We start from the raw sequence: 12447 nt of genomic DNA on the forward strand, positions 1-12447 counted from the left end.
TAGCACAAATAAGAAGTCATCCGTCTTTGGTGACATTTATTCATCCTTTTAAAATAGTATGTGTAGTAAATATTTCACATTTTAGTGGTTTATTTTTTTCAGGTATTTAAATGAATTAATAATTCTAGAATATCTGAGTGAAAGATAGATGAGGGATTGGTAGATTAAGGAAAACGAGGCAGAATTAAGAAATAGACTTATTGCCTTTGTCAGAATTATTTTCCAGAGATTGTGTTCTTAACTAATTTTCAATGAATGTGTTCTAACATGTCTGGGTTGCTCATACATTTTTAACAATTGGCCAGTTAAGAATTAGAAATTCCATTTCCAAATATGCCACTGGTTACAAGTAAGCTTATATATTTTTACCAAAGAAATTTAATCCTTATTTCTATTAAGTAATTTAAGTATTGTCGTTTAGGAATAGCACTTGCTAGGTTTGTTCGCTTCATAGTAGGCATAAATAGAACTGCCTACCTGAAAGTCAGTGCTAGGTAAAAAGCCCTTTACTGATAACTCCACTGCCTGTAATTGCCAAATTAATGATGGATATGTGGACTTTAGAATTAAATATCAGAAGCTTGCTTTCCTTGAGTTTTTAAAATATTAGAAGCAAAATAATCTTTCAAATTGCCCAAATTTGAGGAGTATCCTAATAAGAAGAAATGACTCACTTATTCCCCACTTAGAAGGTTTTTCTTAACTGAGTTTTCCAGAAATCTACGAAGAGTTGTTTTGTTTTATTTTGTTTTTTAATCCATTTGGCGAAATACCTTACATTTCTTCTATTTACTATGTCACTTTCAGCTTTTAAAACATTACTGCCATTACACAGCCATGGAACAGAGTGGTCTTGTAAATGAGCTTTGCTACAAAAGAAAATGAGACTAACTGGAAACTGACCATGGTGCTGCTATTTGCTGAAAGATTGGTAATATCACTCAAGCCATTTGGAGTTATTTCCACTCTAAGAAAATGGAAATTGTAGAGCATGAGACCTAGTCGATTTGATTTCAGCCTTAAGAGCTTTCAATATATGATAGCATACATTTGGATAAAAAGTGGAAAAAATAGAACAACTTTTCATATATTTTATTTATGGCTATGTTGAGTTCAGGTCCTTAGATCATCTATCTAAATCTGGCAAAACATTCAAGGTATTTCTTAGGCGGAAAACCTCTGGAAGAGCTGCCGTGCCTATTTCGCATTGTGTTAGTACACTAGATGGGCCACGGCCTGCTAAGCTTTTTTTCTCCCTCATAGTACTTCCTTTAATTAAACAAAGCATATAAAATAAGGTCTAGTGTGAAGTCCCCTGTAGATGAGGCATCTGAGACCTCCTACAAAGATTAAATACTTTGTCCTGGTAACACAAGTGGCAGTTTACACAGCAAGACAGTGAAAGCATAAGGAAATGTAGTAAAAAAGGATAAAGTGTGAATATATATGTAAAGTATACATAAAGTATACATATTTGGGAATATGATATACATATTGGGAAAAGCAAATTGGAAGAATTCATGCATTCAGTAGAGAGTAAAGCTGATTCAGGGAGAATGAATAAGATAATAATTAACCAGGAAGCCATCGTTCATTGACTTAGGCCCATCAGGAGGAATACACACACAAAACAAAAAACCAACAAGAACGATTATGAAATCAAGACATCTAACTTTGTAGTCTGTGTACTCATTACACTTTACTGCCTCTTCTCAAGGATGAAATAACACACCCAGGAAAAAAGCAAAAAGCCAGAACTGAAAGAATACTGTGACCACAGCTATCAAATAGTTAAAAAAACACACAAAAAAAAAACAAAAAACAAACTCCAGAAATATACAATTGGAAAGCCCAAAATGGGAACGCTAAGGCATAGATCTGCAACCCCTCCCCCACCCATCTGGTTACTGTAATGAAAGTTCATGTTTCAGGGTCCTGGAGGGAGTGCATTGGGTTTTAAAACCTGGGATCAGTATTTCAAAAAGTAAAGAAAACAGTCATTCATTTACTAATCATTCTGCTTATGTAGAATAAGTACATGAGTCATCAAATTTATTTATATGTGGCTTAAGTTGTATCAATTCATGGTGTTCATCCAATACTTTTGATTGGTGATGAAAATAAAGGCATAGTGAACTACATAATGTAAACAAATACACATGTCACATAACTGATAGTTTCCAGGTCTGACCAAACTTGGACACATGAATAGAATGATGACAAAATGTAATTAAATAATCCTGTAAATATTATACATACTTATTATTGTTATTAGTCACTAGTGTCACAGCCATGACCATGACTTATATAATTCCATAACGTTGTCATGAATGTTTAATAATTATGCATCTTGTTATAATGTGGATTGATGCTGAAATGGAAAAATAGTGGTAACAGTTAAAACAAATACATTCTTGTTTCATAATTGAAGTCTTCAAGTAAACAAAATCTAACAAAGCATTCAACTCAGGAAGGACAAAAATATATATCAAACAATAATTTCAGTGGAGAGAGCACTTATTTTTAGGACAAAAACATAAATGTCAATAATTTATTTTTCTATAGATTAGAACATACTGTGTACATACTATGGTGTTGTATATGTTTAGTCCTTTTATGCCATCATTTAAAAACATAGACTATTCTAGTTCTTTCCATTGGATTGTAGTTATAAAATGAGATTTAGGGGATAAGGAAGAGTTAGTACTGGATTGTTACTATTAGGATCTACAATATATTCCAGTCATGTCTTTTCAGTTGTCCGGTTATATTTCTCATTATCTCTGGCAAATAGGTAGTTTATTTATCTTCATAACACAGCATCATAAATAGAAAGAAAGTGTTTGTAGTTATTGCTATTAATCTGGTCTGGTGCCATTATTATTTTGTATTTAATTTCATAGCTTTATTTTTTGTTTAAATTATTGAAATTTCAGTATTGGGAAAATTGGTATTCAATTTAGAGACTTTTCATTTTTGTTTTCTACTATCAAACCCTGAGTGCCCTGGTTAAGAATTCATATTTTGTGTTTTATAAAGTGCTTAATGCATGTTCAACATTTGAAAAATAATATTTACTATGGAGAAAATATTATTTTGAAGTATACATCTGGAGTGGATTAGACCTCTTTGTTTTTTCTTGTTTTCTTTATTTTACAGTTGATGAAAGTTTTTAGCAATAAGTGAATGCCATAATAAAACTCACTTTTATGTTCGTAATTGCCTGATTTCAGAAGTTTACACACTCTGCTAATGAATGACACAAATTCAAGCTGGCTGGTTTGTACTTGAACTTATTTATCATTCATGAAAGTTTGCCTGAGCCTGGATTATCAACAGGGGGAAACAGATAGGTACTTGGGGTACCTTGTGGTACTTGTGGTCTTTAACCTGTAACAAACCTCCAAATGCAACATCTTTCTCTGCAGAATTGTAAATTGTGGAAAAGTATAAATTGAGGCTGACAGAAGATTCAAAAATCAAACCAGTAAGTTTAGTAGATTAATCCCCTCATGCTGAGAATTAGACATGTTACTTCCTTAACATTACAAATGTTATTGTCTTGGGAAAATGTGGCTATTATGGAAAAAAATATTGGGTTGAAGTCAATGAAGCTGAAAGTACAGTGGAACTCTGATGGTGAAAATTGCTGTGCGAATCAGTAACGTCTTTTCTAAAAGAAACATTATAAACTGTTAGTTTAGTATGAACTGGAAAAACTTGTATAAGAAGTTACTCTACTTAATTCAGGTCTTACCAGATGATAAAAGACAGTCTTTTGACGGAACTAAATGGTCCTTAAAGAAAAATAAGGAGTCAAGAATTCAAAGCACTTGACTTCTAAATCACGATTTTGATGCGATTTTGAAATGCTGTTTGTCTGTTTTTAACACCTTACTCCTCTGTCCCCAAACATTCTAATTTGTGTAAGTTTTCTTTAACTTGGAATGCTATATGACATTATAAAATTTTTGTTTAGTGTCAGTAAGAAGTTGACCCAATGATGTTCTTTGATGGATTTTTTTTTTTTATATATATATAGGCATGAAAACAGGACCAAATGTGTGAGTGTGAACATTAATTCAAAACTATTTTGAGGGCGCCTGAGTGGCTCAGTCAGTTAAGTGTCTGACTTCCTCTCAGGTCACGATCTCACAGTTTGTGAGTTCAAGCCCTGCATCTGGCTCTGTGCTGACAGCTCAGAGCCTGGAGCTGCTTCAGATTTTGTGTCTCCCTCTCTCTCTGCCCCTCCTCTGCTCACACACACTCTCTCTCTGTCTCCCTATTTCAAAACTAAACATTAATTTTAAAAAAAAATAAAAAAAAACTATTTTAAGTAGCTTTACATGAAAGTGTATATTTTATGTTATATTTGCCAATATGACTCCTACTCAGGATGACAGTTTTGTCAGAGTCCTTTTCAAACTGTCAGTTGTATAGCAATTATACTGGGACCTCATCCTGGTGTGTTCAGTACTGTCTACTGTTTACATTTTTTAATGTAGTAATTTAATTGCCAATGTGAACTTAGAAACTATGGAATTCTTTGAAAAAATAATTAAATTATAATATGGACATACTTATTTGCTGATTCGCTAATTTAATTATGACATGCATACCTAATTATACATAGAATAGACACATGGTTTTTGTACCGAACATCTATCCTTTCTAAATACTGTTTCCAGCATATCTCTAGGTAGGAAATGCAAGGCCTTAGTCCCTGGTCATGATGATCTCCCTCTCTCCTCTGCCTGAGATTATTTCCTCAAGAGCCTGTTTGTCCTTAATATGCTGGCCATTATCTTCTCTACTTACCAGTGTGCTGGTTTTAGGGACTCTTAGACTTGCCCTGTGACTGATTCATTGTCCAGCGTTTAGATTACAAGAATTTACTCAGCTAACTACAAAGAGTCCTTGTCACTGCCCCAGTTGTTTATTGTACTTTCTCTGTAGCACTACTTTGCTGTCCTATACAGTGAGTAAGGTCTTGAACTTGTTAAATGACTCCTTAACTGCTACGCTGACCACTCATCTCCAAATAATTCCTCCTTTGTGGTGGGTAGTTTTACACGTGTGCACATGCACATGCATCTACACATACATATTTATATTTATATTTATATTTACTTATATTTATATATACTTGAACTTTCAAGCCTTTGATTTCAAAGCTTCACAACTAGCTCTCCAGAAATGATATTAAGAATAAAAGCTATTCCCTTCCTTAAGCGATAAAGACAGATCCTCTCTGTTTGTTATTCTCTGTTTTATACTTCAAAATGCTGTACTCCCCTTCAGAAGACTTAGATAAGAAGTTGGTACCACTCGGGTGTGAGAATCATTTCCAGTAAAGTTTTATTTTCAGTGGGCTGAGAGTTATCATGGGCAGGGAAGCAACAGTAAAAGGCAATTACTTAACAGTAATTGTTTGCTGAAGTATTACTTAGTGCTTGGTTATTTAGGCATAATTTATGTGTTTCCTGATAGTAGAAGAGCAAAAAGTAATAAATATGGAAGCATCACAGGATGTTGGTCACTCTTCCACCATTTAGTTGTACTGAGAATGTTAGACTAGCCACTTGCAAAATCATGTAGTCAACCCCGCTTAGGGAAAAGAACCAAGAAGGTCACCAAATAGCTTTAACTGCTTAGTATACCTGCGCTGTATAAACTAATAGAGTTCTTACCTCTCCAGTATAAAAACAAATGTAGACCTATAGCTTATAGGGAAAAAACAGCCATCATGTTGTGGCACATCAGGTTACTCTTGGATAAGGGTATCCAAGTGAAATTAAAAAAAAAAAACTTTATGTTTTATTTCATTATCTTTGATGTGCTCATTTTATTAATTCCATAATTCTATGCATTGCTGATGGAAATATGTGCAGTTGTCTGAATAATCTATTGAAGATATAATATATATTTTGGAGGAATGTTTAGCCAGATGAATGGATGTTTTCATGGACATAGAATGCTTTGAAAATTTTTAATTTTTTTAAGTTTATTTTAAGAGAGGATAAAGGGGGGGGGGAGAGAGAGAGAGAGAGAGAGAGAGAGAGAGAATCCCAAGCAGATTCTGCACTGCCAGCACAGAGCCAGGTGTGGGGCTCAAACCCATGAACCATGAGATCATGAGCTGGGCTGAAATCATGAGTCAGAGGCTTAACCAATTGAGCTTCCAGGTGCCCCCAAGTAGGAATAATTTTATTACCTGTATTGCGCTTCTATATTTTTGGAGCCTTTTCAGTATGATAGGCCTTTCAGTGCTGGCCCCTAGTTGAGTACTCTGTCTGCCAGCAGTGTTCCATCGGGAATGACAAGAAAATAATGGGAAGCTAGGGGATTGCAGGAAATAGGGCTATGTTGATGAAGAATAAGCTTGCCGTGAAGGTATAACAGAACTTGTCAAAGCCTGGCTGTTTTTTAGAAGTACTATTAAAACCAAGTGAGAGTGGAGATGAAAGGGCCCAGCCACCTGGAGAATTGGACAATGTGAGCAAACAAGACAGCTTGCCTCATTAGCTGGCATTTTTTATACTGGACACCAATGTCTCAGGTACCCGAGAGGATGGTAGGTGGGGGCCACAGCATCATATAGAGGAAACTACCTGGCTATACCTTTCTCTTACCATCACGTAGAGGTAACCTTCCCTTCTGTGCGACGCCACCCGATATCCTCTTGGGTACCTAAATGTGGTCATCAGTTTCATCCTGAAATTTGGTATCAAAAAAGTGAATGTTCCCAGCTATTAGGATTTCAGGATAAATCTTTTATCTTAAAACTGAAATGCACAAGGTACAAGGAATAGATACATTCAGAAGCCCAAAGGAATTTTGCTCTTTGTTATCACTTTTCTCAGATTCATCTCTTTCTCCTAGACTCGGTCAAATACTCCTTTCAATACTATCCTTTCATGTCATAGGAAATCCTACTCTAACACCGACAGGGAATGAGCATTGAAAGAAGTTACCTGTCAAATAGGTATCTCCCCTACATATAATCGCTGTGAGGGGAACCACACAAACATGCAGAATGAGGGCTGAGTGTGCCCACAAAGGCTCAAAAGTGTAACTCTCTTTAGTCTTACTGACTAGATAAAACTCATCTAAGAGCTGGTTCTAAATATGCATCTCTGGAGATTTTTATTCATGGCCCAGGAATCTGTAGTTTCCAAACCTCCCATGTGTTTCTGATGTAGAACCAGGTAAGGAAACCACCATCGGATGCGTGGAGGTCCCACATTCTACTCCAGTCTCGCTGCACACTGGTTTGAAAGCTGTGACTTAAAAGGCTTAAAACAAGCATCTCAGACAAGTTGGAAGCTTTTGGCTTGCACCAGAGCTCACTCTGCAAACCTGTCATTCAGTCCTGTCAATCCCAAGGGCACCTCAAAATGTCTGACTCCTTGGGGCGCCTGGGTGGCTCAGTTGGTTAAGCATCCAACTTCAGCTCAGGTCATGATCTCCCGGTTCATGGGTTTGAGCCCTGCATCGGGCTCTGTGCAGACATCTCAGGGCCTGGAGCCTGCTTCAGATTCTGTGTCTCCCTGTCTCTCTGCCCCTCCCCTGCTTGCCCTCTGTCTCTCTCTCTCTTTCTCAAAAATAAATAAATATTAAAAAAAAATTTTTTTTTGTATCTCTGACTTCTTAGTTAATGGGTTTCCAAATTTAGCACAGAGTAGGCCCAATGGAAGAATCGTGAGGTGGCACGTGTTTCTTGTGTGCCTACCAGGTGGGAGGTGCTGTTCTCAGCACTGCGGATACAGTGACCAAGATTGGCAAGTTATACAACCTTACAGAGGTTATATTCCAATGAGAAAGATAAGGGAAGAAACAGCAGGCAAATTAATAACTAGATAATTCCTGATAGTGAGAAGTATTGTGAAGAAAGCCAAACAAATTAATGGGGTGAAGAATGATTTTGGACAGAGGCAACTCATTTAGTTCAAGAAAGACCCCCTTGTACCCATGACTGGTGGATGAAAAAGAGCCAGCCTGTGGAAATCCAAGGAAGAAAGAAACTTGGACTATTCAAGATAGCGAAGACCCACATCTAGTGAACAAGAGGCGGGGGGGTGGGATGGTGATAGACTAAAATGTTTTTATCTTAAATTGATTGCAGCATAGAATGGGTTAAGATAGCATGCTCCTGATTTCCTGTTTGCTGATATATTCATTCTGTGAACTTCTTCGTGTTTGAGAAATAACTACATCATGTTCATCATTTAAGCATAAAATTGTAAAAAATTAAATATATACATGTATAAATACATAAAATATCAACGATATTATAACATGATGATTGACAGCAAAAGCTTTGAATTAGGCAGATCCAGACTTTAAACCCTGAATCATCCATATGTAATAGTGATCTTGCTTAACCACATAACCTCTCTTAGCCACACTGTTTCCTCATCTGTATAATGGGGATAATATTTACTTTTTAGGGCTTTGAAAGAAGTAAGTGAAATACTGAGTAATGAGTAAGTAAGTAGTTTTTAAAACGAGAGACTACATAGCTCCTTCAAGAAATTTGGTTTAAAGGAAAATGTGAGAAAGTTAAATATTATTTCCCAGTGTTTTTTGTACTATTTTACAGTGTTTTTTCCTTTTTCCAATTTTTTTCACTTTAACATTTGACATCAGAGTACATCTTACAAACAAAATGTTCTTTTATAATTTAAATTTAAATGGGAGGGTTTTTTTTTTTTTCTTTCATAGTGGTACATAAATTAATGGGGTTATAATTGATGCCATTTTAGATTCCGTGAAATACAGTTTTTATGATACATATCAACTTTCTTTTTCTTCAGGAGGTAATGACATGTAGCGATTCAGACCTCAGTTTTATAGAGATAATACCAAACCTCTCTGTGCCTTGTCTCTTATCTGCAAAAGGGAGAACTTCCCCCATGACATTCTTAGTGTTAAATTAGAAAATGTGCATAAACTTTTAGCACAGTGTGTGGTGCAGCATTCTTGAGTGCACAAGCCTACTTGTCACTTTTGTTATTATCTTCATTTTGGCAGTTAATCTGTGAATTGCTAGACCTGGATGCTGGAACCGGGTCTGCCACTAATTAACTTTGCAATCTGTGTCTCGCTTTCCTGTTTTGCAAAAGAAGGTTTCCGCAAAGATGAGCTTTATTTTCCTTCTGACTGTCACATTTTGTAATTTTTCAAATCTCATCCCGAATCATAATGTGACCATAAAATGAATTTTCTTTGTTTCTTTCAGTTTGTGGGGACATCCATGGACAATTCTTTGATTTGATGAAGCTTTTTGAAGTGGGGGGATCTCCTGCCAACACTCGCTACCTCTTCTTAGGGGACTATGTTGACAGAGGGTACTTCAGTATCGAAGTAAGTCTATATCATTTCTTCGTAGCTATTCAGAAATGGATCAACAATATCTTAGCAAACTAAAAGTGGTAAATGTTATTTGTTTAAGAAAATTATTGGTCTATGATAGAACTTTAATACCCTCAATTCTTGGGATATTTACATATTCTGTTTTCTGTTGATTCCCATATGCTTTTTAGTGCATAGAGATACATATTTTATGTGTGTGTGTGTGTGTGTGTACACCTTTTATTATATATATGCTTTTATATATTTGGAACAATTACATCACATTTTACATTAGATAATTCTATTTCCTGTTGACAGAACTAATCAAAGTTGATTAAAGAAGCAGGAATGTGTTTGCCTGGTTATGCCTTATAAATTGTGAGGCAGTAGCTTACCTTTGTAAATTGATAGCCAGGTGCATGTGTCTCTGTGTCTGTTATATGTGAGTAGGCGTGAATACACTCCCAGCCCTGTATTTTGTCTTTTTTGGCATCTGTCATCCAACGAGGGTAACTTATTAAACTCATAAATTAGAACAAAACAGGTAACTTTTGAGTAGAGGTTCTTCCTCAGCCTCCCTCCTGCATCTGCTTCGGGTAAGTAGAAATTACATTCCAAATACAGGCAACAGCCTGGCTTTATTCACTTGTTTGTTTTTCTTGGTGCTTAATATGGTGTCTCAAACACAGAAAGGGTTCATCAAATATTCATTACAATAAATGATTTGAAATAAGGATGAATGTTAAGAAGCAGAGCTCATGAGATAGTAGTACCTGACATTATATGTGCTCTCAGAAAAAAAAAATAAGGAAACAATGTTTAAAAGGAAAGCAATTATTCTTAATGCAGAGAGAAATCAACTTTATAGAAGTCTCACATCAACATCATGTATTCATAATAATCATATAAAAGAAGATTCATTCTAGGTTTTTAAATTTTCTTCATAATACTGTATTTACTATAAGAATATATTTTAATTTTTTTAATGGTTATTTATTTTTGAGAGAGAGAGACAGACAGAGAGCAGAGGAAGGGCAAAGAGAGGGAGACACAGAATCTGAAGCAGGGTCCAGACTCTGAGCTGTCAGCACAGAGCCTGACGCAGGGCTTGAACTCACGGACCTGAGCTGAAGTCAGAGGCTTAACTGACTTAGCCATCCAGGTGCCCCTACTATCGAAATATTTAATGTCAAAGAACACATCACTCTTAAACAGCTTTTGTTTTTAAGACTGTCATACAAATTTTATGTTTTGATTATTCGATTTACCTTCAGTTGTTGAGTCTATATATGCAGAGAGAGAAACTATAGTCATTGTCTATATATATTATAAAAGTATATATCATCTTTTCACCAATATATTAACCCTTTCTGTATCCAAGGATCATACATTTCTTAATTATTCATGATGATGAGGGAAGAAGGGATGGTTTGGGTATATAAATCCAAAAGGAGAAAGTAAATTTTCGGTATTTCTTCCACTTGGTAAACAAGCATGGTATTATTGAACATAAAATGTCTATGCACTATAATCAGAACTATGGAGAATTTAAAGAACTGCATATCCTTGCTCTCTAGAAACCTAAATCTATTAGGAAAAAAGAACTATAAAAAGCTACATAGCATCAGAAGCCTAGAAGAGGCAGTTATCCAGGATTCCATTATTTGAATTGATTATTTAAATCTTGTGATAAAAGAAGTACAGAAAATGATTGTCATTGGAATTTAGAAAAGTGGGACAATTTTGTAAGTAGACATGACTGGGGAAGACTGAATCAAAGAAGTCAGATTAACTAGGAAGGAAATTGAAGCAAGAAAAGTCCAGGGGGAGAAATGAGTCAACTTCGTAAGTCTCATTCATGGGCTGACTTGACCAACTTGTTAGGGAATGGTGATTGAATATAAATTTTGTGAGACTTTCCTATCACATTAGGGCTGGTATCTGCCAAGAGAAAACAACAACAGCAAACCTATAAAACAGTGGCTTGAACAAGATTATTTCTCTCTCCATTAAAAGCCCACAGATGGGAATACCCAACTGGTGTGACCCAGCATGGTGCCAGGGCCCAGGTTCTTTCTGCCTCATTGCTCTGATGGGTGTAGGGTGCCTGGGCTCATTCCAAAGACTATCTTGTCACCCAAGACAGCTACACCAGCTTCAACCATCATCTGCCATGTTACATTCAGCCAGAAGGAAAAGGAAAAGAGAAGGGCATGTCTTCTTATCTAAGGATGTTTCCCAAAAGTGGCACAATTACTTTGACTTGCATCCCATGGGCCCAGATTTGTTACTATGGCCATAGGTGATTTCAATATGGAGCTAAGTTTGAGAAAAACTGCGATAGGCAGAAAACAGAAATGGGAGGTAACGTGTTTCTTCTACTTCGCTTAAATTGTGATTGTGTGAAAGCCTTTAGAGGCTTCAAAAAATTATTTGAGTGACTCTTAAATTCATCTTACTCATTTAATATGTAAAGTGCTCCTATGTAAGATTCTGAGGATGAATGGAATAGGTGTTCTACCTTCCTTGAAGCTCATCTTCTTAGGGAAAGCTCAAGTCCGTCCTGTTGGGAGTGATGTATTTTTATTGGCCAAATGATGGAGTGCTATGTTGGACAGATTTTTTTAATATCATAATATTTGTGATTTTTAATGACTTAATTTGTCATCTTCTAAAATTTAATCACAGAATTAATACTGTTTCCTGTTCCCTTACTAATAAAGATAAAGCGCTACAGCGTATGTTGCTTAAGTAACAGTTGGCGTGTTTGGGCTTCTTCTTTGTCTCACCAACTCCGTCTTCAGATAATATTATTTCTTAATCTTGTTGGTGTGTATTTACCTTTGAATTTTTACTCAACGAGTTCAGGCTTCGGTATCTCTGGCCTCAAATTACTTGAAATTTCCTAAACTCTCCCTAATTAGAGCTACTTAGAACTCTGCTTCTTTAAATTAAAGAACTTGAGAAGCAGTAATCACTAGCTTGCTCTTCATCAGATTTCTTTTTAGTCTACAGTTAATCTAGATATTTGAACTATGAAAGTTGTGATATTTTGTATAATATGCACCTTCTGAAATTCAAGCAAAGGATCAA

General features: G+C 35.7%; 1 protein-coding gene across 2 annotated transcripts in view; it reads left to right on the forward strand.

Annotated features, from left to right (window-relative positions):
- The window catches only part of PPP3CA (protein phosphatase 3 catalytic subunit alpha), a 325261-nt gene that overhangs the window by 235700 nt on the left and 77114 nt on the right, over window positions 1-12447 (forward strand). For both annotated transcript variants that reach the window (XM_042935821.1, XM_042935820.1), the window contains exon 3: window positions 9242-9366. In XM_042935821.1, coding sequence (XP_042791755.1) covers window positions 9242-9366 — 125 coding nt within the window. The remainder of the gene's footprint in view (window positions 1-9241; window positions 9367-12447) is intronic.

Source organism: Panthera leo, chromosome B1 (genome assembly GCF_018350215.1).
Source record: "Panthera leo isolate Ple1 chromosome B1, P.leo_Ple1_pat1.1, whole genome shotgun sequence".
NCBI lineage: Eukaryota > Metazoa > Chordata > Mammalia > Carnivora > Felidae > Panthera > Panthera leo.